Below are 23492 nucleotides of genomic sequence, written 5' to 3' on the forward strand. Positions count from 1 at the left end.
TCAAAGACTCACACCTGGAATCCTCTGCTTTGCATGTAATTAGCAGCCCTTCGTTTACCTGGGTGTTTGCACATTCTCAGAAACGAAGTGACAGCGGAGGTGCGTTTTTGTTCTTGGCGGATCAGATTTCCTGAATCGTACCCTGAAATTACTGAGATGACCGTGGTTGGTATCCAGATGAGATTTGAGAGTGAGGGTGTTTGCGTAATACGGCCGGGTGGTCCCGTTCTCACGCTGGCGGCGTCTTGTCTCCTCCTAGACGATCGAGTTTGACGAGGGCGCGGGGGCGGTGCTTCGCATACAGCCCCTCAGGGCGCCGCGAGACGAGAACATCTACGAGTGCGTGGCCGAAAACACCGAGGGAGAGATCACCGTCAGCGCCAAGCTGTCCATCATCAGAGGTGAGTGCTGGCCCCGCCCACTGCGCTAACATGGGGGGGGGGTGATGTCACCGTCCTGGCCCCGCCCATTGCGTTGACAATGGGTAGGAGGGGTGATGTCATGATGTCATCATGCTGGCCCCGCCCCCTGTGCTGCTGGGGATGAGGTCATCATCCTTTTCTTAGTTTTTTTTCCCCATTGAATCTCCATTGCTTCCCACAAAAGCAAAACACATGAATGGAAAACAACAGACAACTGTTCATGACTGCTCGACTGTTCAAAACCCCATCAATACGAGTCCACAATGAAAATAGCTAACTAATACATGAGTAATGTATATGCATATGTACACACACACACACCCACACACCTATGTATGCGCACACAAAACACACAAAACATTCCAGCAGTTGGAGGCCAAGACACAAAGGGCAGGCCCCCAGGTAACCCAAACAAGCATCACCCCCCCTGCACCGGTGTGGATGCTACATGCTAAACTTTCACCATCTACTCCCTTTGAAAATGAGCAGAAATGCCCTTTTTAAAATGGCTGCCATGAATTACTTCTGTGATTGGGTGTGCTATGATGCCTCCACATGCAATTCTTCTTCAATCTTATTTTTACACCATGTTTGGTGCTTTTATCTCAAAGTGAGTGATTGTCACTGTTATTGTTATCGATATCACAGCTTAGCCACCCTGCTACCTGGAGTTTGGCGGATTTTCAGTGAAGTGCGTTCAACAAGGAAACTGATTTCAGAGAACTCTATTCCCTGAACAGCTACTATGGAACAAATCAAAAATGGAGTTTCAGTTTCGCTTGCCGGTGTCATCGATTTAATTTAGACGGACACGACAGCAAGAAGGATATAGGAGAATTTCAACACAGCTTTCCTAGGAAATCGTTTTTGAAAAGATTTGGGGAAACGCATCGCGTTCATTCGCGTAAAATGTAACAGGCACACGAACGTCAGCTCCCTTATTTTCTCAGCGTCCTCCCTTCCCGCAGATGGTTCCGTTCGGGGCGCGATACCTTTTCAGGCTGTCGCCGAACGCTAGCGAACGACCGCGGAGAACATAAGTTTGAGTTTTATTGCGAAACCTTAGCGCGCTAGCTTAAATTTAAATTGCCCGGTCGAACTCGTGTCTGAGTTCCGCTCCTTGGCTCGCCGAGTACAGCTGGCGGATTTAATTGCGAGGTGCGGACGGGCTCCGGAGTTGGGAGGGAAGCGGGTACTCGTTCCCTGCGTGCAGCTGTTCATTTGCGTAGAACAGGTAGTTAGTCTTTATATATTACGGACAGGGGGGCTGTAAGGGGTCATTGTGCGGGGATAAAAGCTCTTGATCGATGGCGGACGGGGGGCAGAATGTTCCAGACAGGTGCGAGAACGGCCACGGGAGGAAGGAGATGGGCAGCGGGTGCTTTACTGAGTGAGTGACAGCGTTATCTGGGAGAGGAAGGGAGGGGAGGGGAGAGGACGGAAACGAGATAAACGGGAGAGGGACAGAGAGGGAGACGGGCCGGAGAGAGGGGCAGAGAGGGAGAGAGGGAAAGATTGAGGTCCAGAGTATGTGTAAGAGAGAGAAAAAGTGAGATAGGGGGCAAGGGGAGAGAGAGAGGGAGAAAGTTAGAGGACCAGAGAGAGTGGAGAGAGAGCAATAGAGGTAGTTATGGGCCAGAGAGAGAGAGAAAGTGAGAGAGAGAGTGAGAGTGTGTGCCCTCATAATGTGCAACATTACATTGTGAGGGCAGGGTTTTCAGTCAAAAAATGGCTGAATGTTTTTTTTACTAACACCCAGGGCAGGAAGCCTTGAACCTTTCCATCCACTGGCCACAGTAGCTGGTGCATCCCTAAATTCATCAGCCAGTTTCACTGTTTTACCAGACCGCTAGATATTCAGAATAGAACAGGACCTCCAAGTGACACTGCCAAAATGGCTGGTACAGCTGGCAAACTTACCGGCCACAGATAAAACTCACCAGCATCTGTCTGGGGACTGGTGTTAACTTCCCTATTACACTGCTTTTAAAAATGTATTTGTTCTGGAAAGCCCTGTTGAAGAGGATTGTAATTTTGTTGGAACTCAAATGAGGTCGTAAGTTTTTAAGAACAGGAATCTGTGGCGTAAAAGCCTGGTTTTATTTTGGGCTTTGCGCGTTTACACGGCTCTGTGCTCAGTCTCCCTGACGGCAGGCGCCGGGCTGAGGAAGTCCACTCACCGAGCAGTCTTCCATAGCACATTATACTGCTGCTTTAATTGCCAGTTAAGACTGTGGCTCCAATCTGTGCCAATTTGTAGCTCTCTCTCTCTCTGCCTCTCTCTCTTTCTCTCTCTCTCTCTCTCTCTCTCCCTGTCTCTCTCTCAGTCCCTCTCTCTCCCTGTCTCTCTCTCTCCCTCTCTCTCTTTCTCTCTCCCTCTGTCTTTCACTCTCTCTCCCTCTGTGTGTCTGTCTCTGTCTCTCTCTCTGTGTCCATCTCTTTCTCTCTCCCTCTCTGTGTCTGTCTCTCTCTCCCTCTCTTTTTCTCTCCCTCTCTGTGTCTTTCACTCTCTCTCCCTCTCTGTGTGTCTGTCTTTCTCTCTGTCTCTCTCAGTCCCTCTCTCTCTCCCTGTCTCTCTCTCTCTCTCCCTCTTTGTGTGTCTGTCTCTCTCTCTCAGTCCCTCTCTCCCTGTCTCTCTCTCTCTCTCTCTCTCTCTCTCTCCCTCCCTCTCTGTCTTTCACTCTCTCTCCCTCTGTGTGTCTGTCTCTGTCTCTCTCTCTGTCCATCTCTTTCTCTCTCCCTCTCTGTGTCTGTCTCTCCCTCTCTCTTTTTCTCTCCCTCTCTGTGTGTCTTTCACTCTCTCTCCCTCTCTGTGTGTCTGTCTCTCTCTCTGTCTCTCTCCCAATTTCAATTTCAAAATGCTTCATTGGCATGACATATTTTGCAATGCGTATTGCCAAAGCTTTATAAGCAATCATAAAATTAACAAAAACAATAAACATAATAACAACAAGATAAAAATGTAAATGAATTCATTGGCATGACATATTTCCATATACGCGTACGTGTTGCCAAAGCTTTAGGAAAAACATAACAGTATACATAAAGTGACGAAATGGACAAAATTGATGACACGGCATGTCATGACAATAAACATAACAATTGCATATAAATTAATGAACTAATACAAACTATAAAAAAAGAATAATTCATAATAATAAAATATGGTCATTTATAAGTCGCAACTCTCTCTGTCTCTGTCTCTATTTCTCTCTCTCTCTGTCTCTCTCTGTCTCTCTCTCCCTCTCCGTCTCTCTCTCTCTCCGCCTCTCTCTTCCCAAGGGCGTTCTGAGTTGCGTTCTGTGGGGACTGACAAGCTCCCGGAGTCTATCCAGCTCCGACTCCTCTCTCCCGCGTCTCTGACGGCCTCCGCGCGGCGTTGTGCGACGCGCGGTTATTACAGGCCCCCCGGATGACTGACGCCGTCTCCGGTTCCGGCGCTTTCATCAGTCCCTCCTTTCATATTTATTTAATAATATCTGCTAGATTTTTAGAAAATCGTTTTCCAATTTCTCTGTACGTGTTGACTGGAAAATTGCCTCTTAAAAAAATGTGACAAATTTGCAAGGCCGGCGTCGGTGGTACAAGCCATGCCGGGAGAATGTTATTGTTTTTGATAAAAGCAAATCACGAGCGTTCAAGCGCCCTGTGAGTGGCAGGTCACAGGAATGGGTTTTATTTGTTGCGGAGTAACCGTGAAAACTCTGAATTTCCTCATCCGGTCACCTTCCGCTTTGATTTTAAAACATTGTTATTATTTTTTTCAACCCTGACAGGTAAGGCTGGTCAATGCTTTGTGCAGACCTGGGTTGAAAATAGCCTTTGTTTGGACAAATACTACAGCTTTCAGTTCCTGGTGTATAGGAACAAATGAAATGATCGGAAAAGTGTAAACTCCGCCCATCTGCTCCTCCTTGAAGGCTGAAATGCTCCAGGCAAGATCAATAGAGCAGAGAAAGTCTGAATCCAGAACAAACAGTATTTTAACCCAGGCCTGAGTTTGTGATGGAATGAGACTGCTAAGCTAATTGCTACAGTTAGGGCAGAGGTGGGCAGTTCCGGTCCTGGAGGGCCGGTGGGTATGCAGGTTTTTGTTTCCACCAATTACTCTGGCTAAATGAGCTAATTGGCTGTATACACCCACAATGGTTCACTTGTAGATTAGGCCACAGCAAAATGTTTAGATAAGGAGGGAAACAGTACAGTCTTCAGCTGTCTTTAATTTGCTGATCAAGAAATGTCAGATGGCGTTAATGTTACGGCTAATTAAATTAAGGCCGAAAGTTGGAATTAAAAACAAAAAAACTGATACGGCTCTTGTCGCCCACTTCTGGGTTAGGGTAATTGTCGCAGCATGTCGCTGTTATATGTGGTATATCCGCGAATTTCGGAACCTGGCTGTGTCATTACGGTGTGTCAGGACCTCTCAGGGATGTGATTCTTCCAGATTTCTCCTGATTAATGCAGGAGCACTGTTCTTCAGACCCTAGTCATCTCAAACAAGGGCGGATGACTGTCATAATCCCATAATAAGTCCTATAATAAGTATGTTCTCTTTGACAACTGACTGCAGGAGAGAATGTTCTGGAATAAAGCTAAAAAAAAGTCAAAAGTACTTGTGCCGCCTGGAGATATATTTCTGAAATATCAGAAATTTCCTCATTAAAACAGGAAAGAAGAACAACCCACATCCCGGCCGGTGTCTGTATTTTGAGCGGAACAGAGGAGCTTGGTTTGGGACCAAGATCCGTCCATCCATTCATTATCTAACCTGCTTCTCTTGGTCAGGGTCGCAGTGGGCGCTGGAGCCTATCCCAGCATGCACTGGGTAGGAGGCAGGAATACACCCTGGACAGGTTGCCAATCCATCACAGGGCACACATGCACCATTCACTCATACACTCATATCTACTGGCAATTTAGAGTCCAATGAACCTACCCAGCATGTCTTTGTGTGGGAGGAAACCAGAGTTCCCGGAGGAAACCCACACAGACACGGGGAGAACATACAAAGGCTCATGGCCAGGATTCGAACCAGGGACCTTCTTGCTGTGAGGAAACAGTGCTACCGACTGCTAGTCACCACCCTCAGGACCCAGAGAAGGCGCTGATATATGCTGAAATATCCAAAAACGTTGAGCAGTCAGTCAGACCCATGTGCTATTTGACGCAGACTGGGTCACGTTCCTCAGCTCCAGTCTTGGCCCCTCCTCTTCCTGTTTGTGGCAGAGCTGTGGCCAACGTGAACTCTGTTTTTTTAAATATATATATACACCGGTGTAGTTTTTCTGAGAGGTTACCCTCTGCCTTGTTAGCGCTGAACTGCGGAGTCAGACCCCCTCCCCTTCCTGTCGTGGCCCCACCCCCCCGTACCCCCCCGGCCGAGCTGAGACCGCAGTGAAACGCGTTCCTCCTCCTCCCGCGTTGGGTTTTTATATTTACCGGTGTAGTTTTTCCGAGCGGCTGCCATCTGTCTTGTTAGCGCTGAACTGTGGAGCTGGCAGCTTGCAGGGTCCAGGCTGGGACAGGGTCCAGGCGGAGGGTTAGCGCGCGGAGCTGCTTTTACACCACAATCCCGGCTTTGGCTGGGTCTGGAGATCTGCACCCTGCACCACAGGGACACACACTGGAGCTCTGCCTCCTGTCCATCTGCTCTGTCAGCTCCACAGAGACCGACCTGTACACACGCACTCATACACACACTTACGCACACTCATACACACACACACACACTTACGCACATACACTTACACACACTCACATGTACACACACACACACTCATTCACACTTATACACACACACTCATACACACACTTACGCACGCTTATACACACTCACATACACACACACTTAAACACACTTATACACACTCATACATATACACTTAAGCACACACAGACTTATACACACACTCATACACACACACTTACACACACTTACGCACACTCATACACACTCACACACACACACACACACACACACACACACACACTTACACACATACACTTACACACACACACTTACACACTCACACGTACACACACGCACACTTATACACACACACACTTACACTTATACACACGTACACACATTCACACTTATACACACACACTTATACACACTAATACACACATACACGTACACACACACTTATACACACAAACACACACACTTACACACACTCACACACACTCACACGTACACACACACACTTATACACACACGTACGCACACCCTTATACACACACACCCACACTTACACACACACTTATTCACACATATACACACTCATGCACACACACTATACATACTCACACATGTACACACACACACGTACACACATGCTGTATCCACATATATACACATACGTACACACACACATATACACACAAGTGCATGCACACGCACGCACAAATTAAAATTCAGAATGCTTTATTGGCAGGACATGCTTCTGTAAACATTAACAAAGTGGCAGCAACACAAACACAGTAGAATCAATAGTGTGCATAACTGGCAACAGCAACAACAAAAGCAGTACCAATGCTATGTAATTAACAATGATGAATAATAACAATTAGCGTTATAAATAATAATGATTAATAATGTTATGTTCTTTTAATTAGCTGCTTTCTCTCTATTTTCTCTCCAAAAATTAATACTGCTCCATTTATTATTTTTGTGGCTGAGTTGCCACTCATTCAGTGTAAAAGTGCAGTCAATTTACCAAATTAATTTTTTCTAAGCAGCTCATTACAGAATCAACAAAAAATATTGGGAACAGTTTCAATTAGAGCAGAGCTTAAATTAAATCATCATGCATTCATAATTCCTGTTTTATGAAAGAAAAATGAAGGCGGTGGATGAAATACTAAACAAGTGCGCTGTACGCAAGAACCTAAAAGCTAACGAGAGTGCATTAGAAGTTTTAGTATGAGAGTATTGCTCTAGTCTCGCCTTTCCATGCCAACTTCTGGCCTTAATCGCTTCATTAGCCTTAGCATTTACACCGATATCTGATGTTTTAGCTACATTTCTTGATAAGTGCATGAATCACAGCCAAGGACTGTTGTAGTGTCCCTATATGAAACATTTCATTGTGATCTAATCTCTAAGTGAAGCAGTGTTGGTGTACAGCCAGTTAGCTCATTTAGTCAGGGTGAAAATGAAAACCTGCACTTGGCTACTCCTGGCGTGGAGGAAAGACTTTTGTTGACAGTGTTGCTACGCTCTCGGAAACAAAGTGGACAGTGGAGGTACGTTGTTGTTCTTCAAGGATCACATTTCCCAAATGTACTCTGAAACTACAGTAATGTTCTCTTTGGGTACAAATTAGTATGCTTTCCAAGCAAAACGGGTACAAATTAATTATGTATTGCTTGCTAGGGGTACAGTTTTATGTACCTTTAGGGTACCGCCCCGGTGACCTTTTTAGGCACTTGTCGTACCTTTATTTATTTAGCGGTGTGGCCAATTACAATATGCAGTGACTGCTTCAGGGGAAATCAAGGGTTGTGATTGGACAGCACAGAAACAGCTGAGCCAGTAATACTTCTTACTCAGTTTTTATTACTCATCCGGAGAAGCTGTACTCTCTTTACAGATCTGCCTTTTTTCTTCTGACGTCTCATTTAATTGAATTTAATTTTAAACCCAAAATCTGTTTCGCATGAGGAAACAACCTGTCACTCATCACAAACGTTGTCATCACATTTCAAGTTGAAAAAAGAGTCTCTGCTGTTAAACATAGTAGCGGGTCATGTTTGACCCTTAAGACAACACAAGGGTTAAAATAATGTTTGGTTCCTTTTTTTCCCCTCGGTAGCTTAAATAATGATGGCATTATGAATACTTAATGAAGCTCATAGTCGCTGTCTCTTTCCTGTCTCTGTGCGTCTGTGCAGGTAATTACACACCAATCAATAGGAGCGGGGCTTGGGTGTTCACGCTGAGTTCCTGACTGTGACTTTGATAAATTGTGCTTTTCCAATTCCGCCTCAGGTTTTTTTAAGGGTATTTGCACACGTTTCGCCAGCTTGGCACAAGCCTAGTTCTTTTGTCAATCTCTCTCGCTCTTTCTCTCTCTCTCTTTCTCTCTTTCACACTTGACTTTTTTCCTCTTTTCTATCGATCGCCTTATTCTCTCTGTGTCTGCATCTCTCGATTGAGTTGTTTATTTTTCACAATTCAGCATCCTTAGCGGTACGCAACACTTCTTGAAATTTAATATACAGCAGAAAAAGAAAAATGGCTGAAACACATTATTAACACTTTAATAATGTTTATTGGGAAGTTGTAGACCGAATTGTGAGTGGTTAGTCGGTGCTGATTGGTTGTGCAGTCCCTGTCCTCACGCTGTGATTGGCTGAGAGGTATACTGTAGTGTTGGTGTGGCTGTTGGTCAGGCTGTTGCACATTGAAATTTACATTATTGATTCATTCATTAATTAATTAAGTTAAATTATTTGGAAACGCAGGAACTGGAAATCCAGTGGCCAGTAATATCCAGTAGGTACCCTAGCCTATAAACCTTCTTTTTAGCTGTAGACTTATTTTTAGCTGTTGCATATTAATTCAAGAATTCAGGAAATGGCTTTGCATCAAATAGAAGCATAAGTACATCACCTGTAATGCTATTTTTAGGTAGAGAGGATAATAGCTTAAATCACAACCCCAAAAATGAATAAGAATGTGTAAAATTAATGATAAACCATCCACAGAAATTTCATGAAAGGTTTCCTACATTTTTAGAAAATCAATTTGCACCCCAGACACCAACCTTCGCCACCTGCATCCTAAGATGGCCCCATCCACCCAATCCGTCATTAAACATTGAATCCAGGCTATTTTTTAACGGAACGCCTCCGTGCCTGAATCCTGAACAGTCTTAACATTAAATAATTAAGAGCGGGAGGTGGAGAGAGGCCTATCGCGTCTGCTCCGCCTCCCTCTGCCCTCCCTCCGCTCCGAAGCGCTGCGGACGGCCCGCCCCGGAGGATTGTGGGTATTATCAGCGGCGTGTTTCTCAGGCCTGTAGCGAGAGATCCGGAGTAACGGCGCGTGGCTGATTATCGTCCGCTCCGTACTGCTCCTGAAAGCCAGCGAGCGCGCGGGGGAAGAGAACGCATTATCACACATTAGAGGATGGAGGATGTGGGGGGGGGTAGCGGCGCTACCGCTCTGTGCTAAGATGGCCTCCCTACTTTCAGTTTTACTTAAGTTTCTGGTTTAAGTTTAGTTTCGTTTTTTTGTTTCGTTTCTGGCTTAAGAGTGGAAGTAGGGCTGGTTCGCAGTGTCATAAGAAGTGGCTTTCGGATGTAAAAGTTAAACGCAAAGCCGAGGGATTTTGGGGGGAAGTTGGGGGTAGAGATGGGTGATGTAGCTATGTACTAAGATGGCCTCACTGTTTTCACCTTTACTTTGGCTAAGAGAGCAGGGTTCCACTGTACAGGGGAGTGGGCGTCGGGTGTAAAAGTGTGCAGTTAAGCGCAAAGTCGAGGGATTTTGGGGGGAAGTTGGGGGTAGAGATGGGTGATATAGCTCTGCATTAAGATGGCCTCCATGATGGGTTGCAGTGTGCAGGGTGCCAGATGTATGAGTGTGCAGTTAAACGCAAAGTCGAGGGATAACTGAAGAATTGTGTTACATCGCAAGCCATTAGAGCCATTAGTAGAGAGGCTTACAGCACAAACACAGGTTAAGTTTGATTTCCAGAACTAATACAGACGGGTGAAGATCCAACACTAGCGTCTGAGGTGGCCATTTTAGAAAACCTTTTTCCCCCTCTCTCACAGGAACACATCCCCTTTTAAGCAGTTTACAGAGCATAAGAGATGCATTTGTTGTTTTATTGAAATGATACAGAAACCATTTTGCTTCATCGTTTTTGAAAGACACAAGCACTTTTGTGCTGCAGAAATGGCGGTTAAACTTCATTATTTTTGTTGTGTGCAGTTGTAGGCTACCAGCACAATGCCATTTACAAACACACGGTGTGCTGGAAAGTGTCATTTCCATTCCGTAGGTTTTGCAGAGATTATGTCTGTTGAAAGGGTTTTATGCGGTGCGTCAGCGGTTTGCAGTATTGGAATGCAGAAAGAATAAAGGTCCTACTGTTTCTTCTTTTTAAAATGTGCTTGTTTAGTCATCAACAGTTGCAGCTGCATAGTATTCTTCTGACGTTAAACACAGAGTGTGTGTGTGTGTGTGTGTGTGTGGCCTCCAGCTAATCATTGCCAATGGATAATTGTCACGGGTCAAAGGTCACTACACCCCAAGAACTGAATTAATCATGACCTTAATTGTGTGGTTAATATGCCCAGAGTGAAAACTCACATCGACTGCAATGGATTAAACAGTGAATGGATTTAACTTTTTTACTCTGCATAAGGAGTTAAGGGGGGCGGGGGGAGAGGGAAAGGGAGAGAGAGAGGGGGAGAAAGGGAATGAGGGAGACAAAAGAGGGAGAGAGAGGGATATGCAGAGGGAGGGAGAGAGGGATATGGAGAAGGAGAGAGAGATATGCAAAAGGAAGGATAGAGAGGGATATGCAGAAGGAGATAGAGAGAGGGAGGGCTATGCAGAAGGAGGAGAGGGAGAGAGGGAGAGAGAGAGGGATATGCAGAGGGAGGGAGAGAGAGATACGCAGAGGGAGAGAGAGAGAGGGCCAGCCGGAGGCAGCTGGCAGAATAAGTCATTTTTGGAGCAGGTGGACAGTAACCGTGGTGATAATGAGCAGCTGATAAATAATGAAAGCTCTCGGGAACTGCGTCGACCCCACCCCCCTCTCTTTTCCTCCCTCTCTCTCTCTGTATCTCCCTCTCTCCCTCTCTTTCTCCATGTCTCTCTGTCTGTCTCTCTCTGTATCTCCCGCTCCCTCTCTCTCCCTCCCTATCTCTCTCTCTCTCCCTCCTTCTCTCTCCGTCTCTACCTCCCTCTCTGTTTCTCCACCCCTCTCTTTTCCTCCCTCTCTCTCTCTGTATCTCCCTCTCTCCCTCTCTTTCTCCATATCTCTCTGTCTGTCTCTCTCTCTGTATCTCCCGCTCCATCTCTCTCCCTCCCTATCTCTCTCCCTCCTTCTCTCTCCGTCTCTACCTCCCTCTCCGTTTCTCCATCCCCCTCTCCCTTCCTCTCTCTCTGCTTTTCGAGCCCCCCACTGCGTCCCTTACCTCGAATCATCTCCCCGAGGCCCAGTGATCACGCACTATGAAGAAGAGAGAGAGAGCGAGGAGAGAGAGAGCGAGGAGAGAGAGAGCGAGTAGAGGAGAAGAAAAGCTCTCTCGGAGAGACGGCGGCCCTGTAGGAGATCACAAGAAGAGCTGAGGCTGGCTGTGTTCGTCTGGTCTCCGTACCCTTATCTCACCTTCATAAACAAGGCCGATTCCGCCCCCCGCCAGACCCCCCCCCCTTCTCCCCCCCGCGTCCTGCATAATGCATTCCATTTACCGGTACGGTCTGATCCGGCCAAACCCACCGCCCCTGTCGCACCACGTATCTGTGGCGGTGAATTATTAACGCAGCGGCGAGGCTGGCCGTTAGCGCGATTACGCGTTTGTTTACCCGGCCCGGTGCGGTGTGTGTGTGTGTGTGTGTGTGTCGTCTGCAGGTGTGTGTTATTAAAAGAGCTGTTCCCCCTCGACGAGGCCCAGGCCCGTGTGTGTTAGAAAGGCACCCCTGTGTGTGCTACTGCGGGTAACGGCGTAATGGCATGATGAATAACCCGCGTTAGCGCTTTGCTAATGTTCCGCATTCACTCGCTGATCTGGGACTGTGGGAAGCCAGGGGCCTGCATCACGAAGGAAGATTACGGAGATAGCTGGATAACTGCACTGAGGGAAAACCCGGATCCCTCCTAAATCTGGAACACGGCCTGCAGTAAAAAGAGCCGTTCCGGGTTTTACTCGGTGTAGTTATCCAGATAACTCAGGAATCCTGCTTTGTGGAACAGGTCCCAGATCCCTGAGAAGTGTCAACAGAACCAAAAACATACAGTCATACAAAATTCTGAATATAGATGAAAAGAAAGATTTCTGTTTCACTGTCAGCTTCTGTCCAAACAGATTAAAGGCAAAAGGATCACTCGTATTTTGCTTATGTATTTCATACTGTATACATTATAGTTGTTGAAACAGGAAGAGAATTCTGCTAAAATGCAGAACTGGGGTGTACACACACACACACACACACACACACACGTCAGCTGTGATGAAATTCCATATTTCAGCTTGTGGCCCACTGGTTCCGGGGAAAAATTGTGCTCTACGGGAATTTTACTGGAATTTTTTACGGGAATACATCTATCTTCCTGTCCTTTGATCCCGCCACCTGTAGAGGGGAAATCAGCGGCGATCGGTGGGGGGGGGGGGTTAGAGGCCAAAGCCCAGATGTTACCCGTCGATCCTCGGAACGCTTGTAGCAGGAAGACCTCACACACTGCAGAAAGGTAGCAGGACCAGAGATAAATAAATATACATATTTTGTTTGTCATATTACGGTGTGTGGTTTTTTCTTTTTTTTTGGAAAGCTGGGATAAAGGACAATCTGTGCTTCTTCCTCTGAGGCTGAATGGCACGATCAGTTCCTGCTTCCTGGAAATTTCCATTTTACTGTTTTATTAATGCCTAGTACACATACTCACACATACACACACACACAAGCACACACTCTTACATGCGCGCACACATGCACATGCATGCACACACACACTCTCACACACACATACACACATACATACTCACACACTTCTCCTCCCCGTATTGCTCGACCCAAACTGAACCATCGGGGGACGAGCTGTTAAACCTGCAGTGTCCCCATAAGCCACTTGTCCCCACTTGTCACTTAGGGCGTGTTCACAGGACGCTGTGCGCTTTGTCACCAAGCATCGTTCAGCATCGCTCTCAAACACGAAGGGGAGAGAGCGGATGTAAATGACGCAGTCTCTCTCTCCTCTCTCCCTCCCCCTCTCTCCATCTCTACCCCTCTCTCTCTTTCTCTGTCTCTCTCTCTTTCTCTCTTTCCTCTCTCTGCCCCTCTCTCACCCCCTCCTTCTCTCTCTCTTTATCTTTCTCTCTCTCCCTCCTCCCCCCCTCTCCCTCTCTCTCCTCTCTCCCCACCCCCCTCTCTCTCCCTCTCTCTCTCTCTCTCTCTGGGCAGATCTGCTTGATTGCAGTACTTCTGTTCTGGCCTCCTGCCTGGGTGTGACTGGGGGGCCGAGCAACAGCCCGGCTCCTCGGCCAATGAGGACGAGCTACACGCTCGCTGGGTCTCCTTGGCCCCACTTGCAGTCGGTTTCCGTCTCAACATCTGTGCCTCGAGTGCAGCTGTGACCCCCTCCCCACCCCCATCCCAGAATTCCACAGGAGAACCTCTCCTCCTTTTAACCCTTTAAGGTGTGAGGTCACAAAAGTGTGACTAGAATGTTCTTAACCCCTTATGGACTAAGACGCCCTATGGAAATCCCATAGGAAGGCCTTGGAATCACAATGCATTTCAACGGTCACGTGTCTTGAAAAACGGTCATATTATTATCCGTATTGGAGACATAATGCGCAGGTCGCATCCGTCTGTTAAGGGAGATGTAACGTGCAGATCTCATCTGCCCATAAGGGGTTAACTGAACCATGGCTTGTACCCCAGGTGAAGTGCCCTTCCTCACTCACACACACACACACACACACACACACACACACACACACCTTGTCTGGGCTCCTCCACACAGCTGTAAGCACGCCGGGGTGAGGAAGAACATCAGGACTCATTCTCGCGGAGTTCGCTCGTTTGTCAGGAAACGCTGAAGCGACACGTTGCCGTGCATCACGCCGCTAAACGGGGCGCGGGTTGAACGTGACGGATGCAAATCGGCACGATTTGTTTGTGAAACGAAAAGAAAAAAAAAAAGCTGTGGCACGATTGCGTTGGCAAGGTGTTTGACACGAATGGTTGCGAAACGCCAAATCCTCCGCGTAATTAAATTAGGCTGCGGAGCCCGGTCTGTCTGTGCGGAGGTAGCGGAGTACAGGGGTGGTAACGGTCGAACCCCAGGTCTCTCAGGAACCAGCCTTGAGCATTCGGGAAAACTTAAGCGGGAAAATGACTTAGAAGGATGGCTCTCTCCCACCACCTCACTCGCAGGGGGGAATGTATCTGAGCCATCTCACCATTCTGGTCTCTCTATTCTGCCGTGCTACTGTGGCTGTAAGCTAGCGGTTCCTGCTAAAAAAAGTCTGTCTGAACAACTCAGGACCTTGGAATTATAAGGTTCTATCTGTGTTCTGGGTAGTTTTCAGATTTTGGTGCCTTCTTGTACCAAAGTGAAAGGGCTCTGAGCAGATACAACCTTAGGCCTTTTTCATACTTTTAAACTATGTGCAAAACTTCACACTTATATGTATTTAGTGCCCTACTAACAACATATTATGACACTGTAAGGTTCTAGGTCTCAAAGCGCTTTAGTGTAAAATTCTAAGTGTTTTATTCTTTTAATGAGATTATTTTTTTTTTTCTCAAGTTTCTTGTTTGGAGGTACAATTCGCTTGACGTGTGAAATTTCTTACTCCATTTGCTCATTTTCAAATGAGTGTAAGCTGTTTCACCTCATTGAGAATACTTTTGACTTATATTGCAAAAAATGTAATAAGATGAAAAATAAGATTTTAATGCGTAAAGACTTGTTGAGATTGACTTATGTTTCGGTTTTGTGCAGTGGGGTAATAAGTGTAGGGCTTTTCATTGCCCCTCTGTTCAGGCAAGCTGGGTTTATTGGGAACAGCTGCTCAACACTCTATTGGGTGGGTCTTGCACACCTCTTTAATCAGGAGACGGGGCTGCAAACAGACGTTTACTGAAGGCAGTACAGCACCTCTGTGTATCCCGTGTGTCTTTGGCGGTACACTGCGGAAAGCAAAAATAGGTCAGATTCAACAAGTGTTTTAGTACTTTTTTGCTAGATAAATCAAAATGTTGCCAATGAGGTGAGACCGCTTTGACTCATTTGGTGATCTGTTAATGGGGGTAAGAACATTTCACTTCTGGCTTTGAGTCGAAGTGGCTCTGACTTTCCACCTGTGATCAAGTGATCAAGTGAACACAATGCAGTCCTCTATTTTAACAATAGCAATTGTAGCGAGGAGGTACTAATCATTGAGGTTGTGATGCCTTAACGCTGAGTTGCTGAACACATCAGAGTGCTGCGTTTTTAAAAGTGTGAGTCAGCCGTAGGTAAGACACGGCTCTGTACAGGAGCGTCTGCCAAGAGCCGTAAGGTAAACACTTTTTTTTTGTGCTTATTTTCCAGTTTTGATCATTTCTGTGTAAAAGTCAACCTGGTACAGTGTGGAAGGTGGGGGCGTAGCCTACTTCAGTGTGGAGAGGGTGGAGGGGGGTTAAAAGCCTCTCTAAATGCGTAAAGAGCACGCCACATTACTGTCCGTTATCTGCCTCCGTGACCCCCTCCTCCTGGAGACTCGGCCTCAGTACCGCCACCCCCCCCCCCCCCCCCCCGACGCCGCTCTGTCCAAGGTGACAGAGCCAGTCCACTCCGGGTCAGCCTGGCTCCTGCCTCTTCCGCCTCCTCCTCCATGTGGTCGATTATGTTAATTGAGCCGCTGTTGGCCTGGAAACGGGAGAGTAAATGAAATTGACCGTCTCCGGAGCCCAAACAGCTGGGCCTGCAGATTACTTAAATATCTATTTCTTTACGCCGGGCTTTTTCCAGTTCACTTTTCTCTCTCTCTCTCCGCCTGCACCTCTCTCTCCCTCACTCACTCCCTCCCTCTCTCTCTCACTGCCTCACTCTGTCCCTCTGTCTCTCTCTCCCTCCCTCACAGTCTCACTCACTCCCTCCCCGTACCTGTGCACTAATGCATATCTCTCTCTCCATCCTTTTCCCTCTCTCTCACCCCTCACTGTCCCTCTCCCTCTCTCTCCCTCACTCACTCACTCCCTCACTCACTCACTCACTCACTCACTTACTCCCTCCCTCTTCGTATGTGTGCTCTAACACATATTTCTCTCTCTCCATCTCATTCCCTCTCTCTCTCTCCCTCTCTTTCTCTTTCTTTCCCTCTCTCTCACTTACTCTCTCTCTCTCCCTCTCACCCCCTTACTCTCTCTCTTCCTCTCTCTCTCCCTCTCTCTCACTCTCCCTCTCTCCCTCTCACCCCCTCCCTCTCCCTCTCCCTCTCTCTCTCTCTCTCTCCCTCTCTCTCTGTAATGTTAATGCGGGGAGCACTGTAAAGCCTCGTCTCTGGCAGCGTCCGTGAGTAATCAGGTTAACTTGATTACGCCGCTGATGAAATTGAATAATTTGTCTAAGTGAAAATAATAATACCAGTAATAAACACATGGAGGGGGGTGCCCTGATGACAGACACAGGGGGGCTGAAGAGCAGGGACAGGTTCAGCCAGGACAGGAAAGTGGAAACACGGTGGTCTGTTTGGGTTTTAAAAATAAACATTACATCGCAGGCATTTGGCAGACAAAAAGTGCATAACCAGGTACAAGTGCACTGAAAACCCTCGAGGGAAGTACAGTTCCAAGTGCTTGAACTGACCTCACAGAGAAGAACTTGGACCCTGCAAGGAAACCTGTGGAGGAAAAAACTAAACAAAAAAAGCAAAAAGCATTTTAAACGCCGGGTATCAAGTAAAAAGTTTAGATATGCAATGTTTTAAACTAAATTTTCGAGGGATTTGAAAATGGTTACCAGACCTGCGACCACCCACAAACAGGACCTGGTGAGAGAGACCTCAGGGGGAAGGTTCTGGGTTTGTGGGAGCTGAGCTGGGATGTGATTTTCCCCGTTCTTTTCCATGATTAAAGCACGTTTTCAGAACCTAAAACATCTGTCTTGGGATCATCATGAGCACGCAAAGCCGCTTCAAGAGCTTCTGTGTTCATTTGAATCTCTTTCCCTGACATGTCAGCAAACAATATACCCCAGAACGAGGTCCCGCACGGAAATGCTTATATAACAAATATACACTGAAATGAAGTACCTTAGAATAAAGAAAGACTTATATTCAAATGGATTTATTATTGTTGCTTTATAATATTTCTATACACTTTCAGAAATAAAGGTACTAAAAGGTACAAGTGCTTATCTCTGGGGCAGTAACCCAGCAGTGTATAATTAATTTGTACCCGTTTTGCTTGGAAAACAAACTCATTTCTACCCAAAGAGAACATAACTGTAGTTTCAGAGTACATGTAGGAAATTTGATCCTTGGAGAACAAAAATGTACCTCTGCTGCGACATTAATTTTGAGAGTGTATACAGTATATTCTAAGAAAATACACTGCATGTTCAATCATTATATTATAAAATACAATGTTCGGTCCTCATATTTACAATATATTGCAGCGTATTGTATTCATACAAGGCGATGTGAGGGGACCGTTCCAGCCGACAGAGAGAGGGGAGTACAGGGTGAATGGGGCGAATTCGACCCCGGCCAAGGTCACGTCGTGTAACCGTAGATTTGGGCGGAGCTCGCTCTGTCGCTGAAGCTAAGCCCACCGATCAGATTAGAGGCTGCGCACCTGTCTCTTGCGTAACAGAATTACGCGGAGAGCCGCAATTAAAGGCAATTAAGCTTGATTAATCTGACGGTTATTTTTCGCCCTCCCTCGAAACGAAGCCGTACCGAGCCTCCGGATTGGAGTAAGGGTAGCGTTACTCCCCCTCCCTCCCCCCCGGGACCCACAGGGGTGGCCTGCCTGTGCACTGCTGTTGGGGGGGGGGTAAGAAGTTTGGATGAAGGGGTGTGGGGGTGGATGGGGGCAGTTGCCAATGCCACCCAAAGGCAGAAAAGGCAGAACAACTGTTATTCAGCTGCGGGTTTCAAAGCCACCTAATGTGACATGTGTAAAGCTGGAGACAGAAGTAGAGGGAGAAATAAAAGGGAGGCATTATCAAAACTGGGGAGGGGAAGGGGGTGTTACAAGAAACAAATGGGGGAGCAGAGAGAGGGACGGATGGCACAAATGATTTTAATGTGAGTCCTGGATAATATAGCCCAGGATAGTTTTGCTGTAATGGCCGTCCATTACTGCCCACTCTGCCTGCTGTCCCCTCCCTGTTGGTGTTCCTGACGGGGTGGAGTGGGTCTGAGTGAGCCTGCTTTCTCTCTCCTTTCCCCTTTCCCCATAGTTGTGAGATCACAAATATGAGATTGGAATGTTCTTAACTGAGCACTCCTCTGCTGATGTCACAATTGCTACTGGTAACTGAAACCAAGTTCTAGAACACTGACTTAGAATCTTGGATGAAAGCATTCCAAAAAAAACGTACTCTTCAAAGGCGGGCATGCACTGTGCGACTTGCAGGCTCCTGATTGTTATTTTCAGATCGGGACCAAATCGTAAGAAGAATCATTCTTAACTTCATGTGTACTTCACTAGTTATGGATGTAATGCTTTAACTTGTGGAAGAACCTATGCACTTGTCGCTTTGGATTAAAAGCGTCTGCCAAATGACTAAAATGTAAATGTAAATCTTAACGGTCTTAACGTTGCTGTTCGCTTGATGTGAGATACCATTCTGATTGGCTTACGGGCACCCGATTCTTTTTTGGTATGTAAAACAAATCTTAGCATGATTGGCTTGAATTTAGGTGTGAGGGGTCCTTGCGAGCAGATTCTGTGTTTCGACTCCAGTTGACCAATCAGGAGGTGGTTCTGTTTATGCTGTTTTTCTGATCTGGTCGGGAGCCCGTATTGTCTATTCAATTATCTGATCGTTTGTCACAATTTCACCTCACGCAGTGAGAGAGGGCATCCGAGCTCCTGGCATCGTAACCTGTGATAAACTCACATAACGTACGCCTGCCCTGAATAAAAGCAAATCATGCGCCTCAGACAGAAATGAGATCGACAGCGCTTGCTTCCAGACGGCTGCCTGACTGACCCGTCTGGCCTGGGTGAGGATTGTTGTCGTCTGGCTCCGATAGAGTGAAGTGTGAACACGGTCGCCCGGGTGTGAGTGTGGGGGGTGGGGGTTAGAGGATTGGGTGGGGGCCCCCCATCATTTGTGGCTCTTCCATCATTCCCCGCTTCTTCCGTCAACCAGTCAGCTGCTGGAGAGAACAGTGACCAGATTTCTGGAACCTACATATCGCAACCAGAGGAGCTGGCTGATGTCAGAATCACACACACAACAAGAGCTGTTTTCCTGACAGCGATCTTTGACAGCTGGTCGCGGAAGAAGAATGTTCAGCAATAAAAACTCAAAATAATTGAACTCTGAGTGGCCCTCGGAGAATTTTCATGTCTGTAAATCAGTGTTTACTGATCGAATAAGGAAAAGACAATTCCTCAATTAAATGACATTCCCATCCCGCATTCCCAGGATAGCGCTCAGTTTTCCAGCATCAAATTTAGGTGGAAGGAATGTTTCCGGGACCGCGCCCCAAACCTCTGATTGGATCAGAAAATTGATGACATTGTAATTCCTCAGCTTCCAACCACCCTTGCTCATTAGCATAAACCGTTCCATTCCTGTAATTAAGCTCAAGAGCGAATTACTCACGGTGCTTTCGCGGTTTTAATTGATGCGGTTACGGGGGAATGAGCCCTTTTCCGCTCCAATGTCACGGGAACGCGACTCGCTCCCGGAATGCGGAGACCGTGTATCCGTGCCCATCGGCTGGAACACGAGAACCGAGGAAATGACCTGGCGGTGAGAGAGTCTCGGCGTTACCGAGGATACTGTGGGACTGCCTGTCGACACCCGTGGGTGATATCACGCAAAAAACGGATGATCAAAAACTGATGAAGTCATGCATCGGAGGGAGGGAGGGAGAGATAGATGGAGAGAGAGAGAGAGAGAGAGAGAGAGGGGCGCGCACGCAAGTACGTAAAGCAGCCATAGCACTGGGGAAGCTGATATGTGTCACATCTTCCCAATGGGGACAGGTGGTATAAAGAGATCACACATCAGCATTCGTTAATAACCAATGCGAAAGCATTCGGCATGAAACCTTAAAACAGCACGAGAGATTCCTCCCGTTCCGCGTCTGGCCCTGAAATATTTACCGAGCGACGCCAGCTCCCTCGTCTTCCGGCACAAAGAACCCGTCCCAACTTTTCGGGAGAAGTGTGTCGCGTCTCTGCAGTGATCTCCCGGGCTGTAGCTGGAGCAGTCTGTGCTGTGATGTTACCCGCCGAACATTTTCTTGTGGCGGAAAGTTGGCGAGGTGTTGTCAGGGCTTTCTGGTGAAAACCCAGCTACTTTCGTTTGAAAAGCGAAAGCTTTCTCGCCGACTAGGACGCAGCCACGCTGTATGCAGGTTAAACCCCTGCTGAGAAGAACAGCTGAAGCTAGGTTTTGAAACAGCTGGCAGCTTGTTGACCAGCTCAGACTAGCTCCATGTGCAACATGGTTTGACCATCTCAAACTATGTTTTGAAACAGCTGGTAGCTGTTAATTTCAAGCTGGTCATGTTCAGATTCTACACTAGGGACCTGAGCTATATTGGTAAATGGTAAATGGTTGGTATTTATATAGCACCTTCATCCAAAGCGCTGTACAATTGATGCTTCTCATTGACCCATTCATTCACATACTCACCAACGGCGATTGGCATGCAAGGTACCAACCGGCTCGTCGGGAGCATTTAGGGCAGGGGTGCTGGCTTTCGTTGTTACTTGGCATTAATTGATCAATGAAAGCCGCTGATTGCACAGTTAACTCACCTCACCTCACTTGGGTCTGAATCGGTTGCTTATTTTAAGGTGGAGACGAAAGCCAGCACACCCTGCGGCTCTCCAGGACCAGGGTTGCCGACCCCTGATTTAGGGGTTAGGTGTCTTGCTCAGGGACACTTCAACACACCCAGGGCGGCAACACTCCCGACTGCCAGACGACTGCTCTTACCGCCTGAGCCACTGTCGCCCCAATATTGTTTATGTCTATACTGGGGCTAACCTAATCTGTTTATGTAAAAACGTCTTCTGAACCTGGGCTTCCGCCCCTCTGGAGGTCGGCTCTTGCTCACAGTGCGTCTCTGAGGAACGCAAGGTCACGACGGAGTCGGCCGAGCGGGGGTGTGAGCGGTATGAGGTGGAGCTCACGGAGGCGTCGTGAGGACGAGGTTCAGAGTGCCGCCGGCTCGATGGCGGGAACACTGTCTGAGTCTCCGGTTCGAGGCTTTAGGCGCAAGCTTTCGGCTTGACCCCGGCACGCCCGGTATGCAAGGAAACGCGGCAGTCGGTTTACCACATCCCCTGGGTCAAAGCCTCCGGGCTAACGCGACTCCCGCCACCTGTCAGTCAAGCAGAACCGGGCCCAGAGGGAACTGATTCTGCAGCTTGTTATTTTCTCAGGTTGCTGTTTTGTTACTTCACAGAACAGACGTGGCTCTTGAATAATCAGTAAATACAGATTTTTTTTGTGCCTTAGGGGTCCCCTAGTTTTTCATGTTACTGCTAAACATGCTCTCCTCTAACGGGAAAGATTTCAGCTATCTGTTTAAATCTTCTTGGTTTTTTTCTTGACATACTCCTGTCCATTACCTCTGGTTGAGACATTTAGGGCCAGAAAAATCAATATTTCTTGATTGATCTGGAAAAATCACATCTCTTTTACAAGCACTGATAGCAGTGAGAAAATGGTTTGGTTGGTGGGGGAGGGGGGGGTCTTCTTTTTGTATCCCGATAGCAGTCACATTAGGCAGCACAATCTAATGTTCATGCCCCTATTATGACACGGGTGTGTGTGGTGTGTGACATTTTAAGTTGTCACATGTGCTTTGCGTGTTAGCGTGTCTCTAGATCAGCTGACAGGGTGATGAAATGCTGCTAGGGCAGCCTGTTATTCTCAGACAGAGAGAAAGTGTGTATGTGCGTAAAACCTCCCGTTGGCTCCCATACAGAAGCACAGTTTTACCGGTTTATCAATATGATGGTAATGCGACAAATTGGCTTATCAGGTCTACCCGTCAGCCCTGGCTGCAGCGGTGCAGCTGTCCTGTGTGGTCAGTGCAGTTTCCTGAGAAGACATTGCCGATTAGGAAACTCACGTCTGCACTCACGACCTCACTCTGAACACTCCGCTATCTCTCACCGCCGCCCTGACAGGGGGGCAATCGAGAGCGGGGGGAAGTGGCCATTTCGAGCGACGCGTCCCTCTTCAGAATACCTTTTCTGCCGTATATTTCAACTCAAGGGCGAGCGTCGGCACTTGTTTACTAAACGACTACCGTTCTGAGAATTTCCACGCGCAAAACCGCACCTCTCGCTGTAGCACGACTTCCACAAGTGCCTACCTAAGTGCTACTGAAAACAGACTGTTCAGCTATAAATAAGGGAACCTGAGAACAAATGGATTCCGGTTAAAACTTCTCCTACGGTTAAAATTAAAACAACGTAATGTAAATCAATTGCTTTGTTAGAATTAAAATGAATCGGAGGCAGGCTTCCTCCTAAGAAGTAATTGCGACCACAGACCGGCTTTTTTTGTGCATCTGTCTGAAAAAACATTACTCCCTCTGAATCACTGGAATTATTATGCGAACCGTGCAATTTCGCTATCCGTCTAAATTAAATTTGCAACGGTTGCAATTAGCAGAGACCGTCCGGTTTTAACCGGTTTTCCCCCCACGTACTGTAGTTCAGATTTCCAAGCGAATAGAGGACGAGATATGGCGACAATTATAGGGCACTGAAAACAATGCTGTTGTTTAAAATCCGGCTTTTTATGGCAACAAAAATAGTGAGAAAATGGATAAATGGATTATGTTGGGTGGCATTTGCTGGAAGTCCCAAAGCACAGACAACGGCATGAAAGTAAGTGTGGAGTGTCAGCCTGATGGTGGCTGAAAATAGCTTGGGATTCTGTCAGCCATTTTGTCCAAAGGGCACTGGCCGATCCTGCTCCAAAGGCTTTTTTAGGGTAGTTGAAAAGGCAGAATGTTGGTTGGGAAGGAAAAACAACTGGCTCAAGTCCTTGAATAATTCAAAAATAGGGCAGGATATTTAGATATTTAGTTTAAGGGCCATTTCCTTGCCTCTTTCTTTTCATGGCTAGCGTGGTGCACACACACACTGGCCTAAACACATACATACACACGGGACAG

At 47.1% G+C, this 23492-nt stretch overlaps 1 protein-coding gene across 6 annotated transcripts in view; it reads left to right on the plus strand.

Moving 5' to 3' along the window:
* The window catches only part of LOC133126141 (receptor-type tyrosine-protein phosphatase S-like), a 203848-nt gene that overhangs the window by 75621 nt on the left and 104735 nt on the right, over positions 1-23492 (plus strand). For all 6 annotated transcript variants that reach the window (XM_061237992.1, XM_061237996.1, XM_061237993.1 and 3 more), the window contains one exon: positions 260-401. In XM_061237992.1, the coding sequence (XP_061093976.1) occupies positions 260-401 (142 nt within the window). The remainder of the gene's footprint in view (positions 1-259; positions 402-23492) is intronic.

Source organism: Conger conger, chromosome 4 (genome assembly GCF_963514075.1).
Source record: "Conger conger chromosome 4, fConCon1.1, whole genome shotgun sequence".
In the NCBI taxonomy this organism is placed as follows: domain Eukaryota; kingdom Metazoa; phylum Chordata; class Actinopteri; order Anguilliformes; family Congridae; genus Conger; species Conger conger.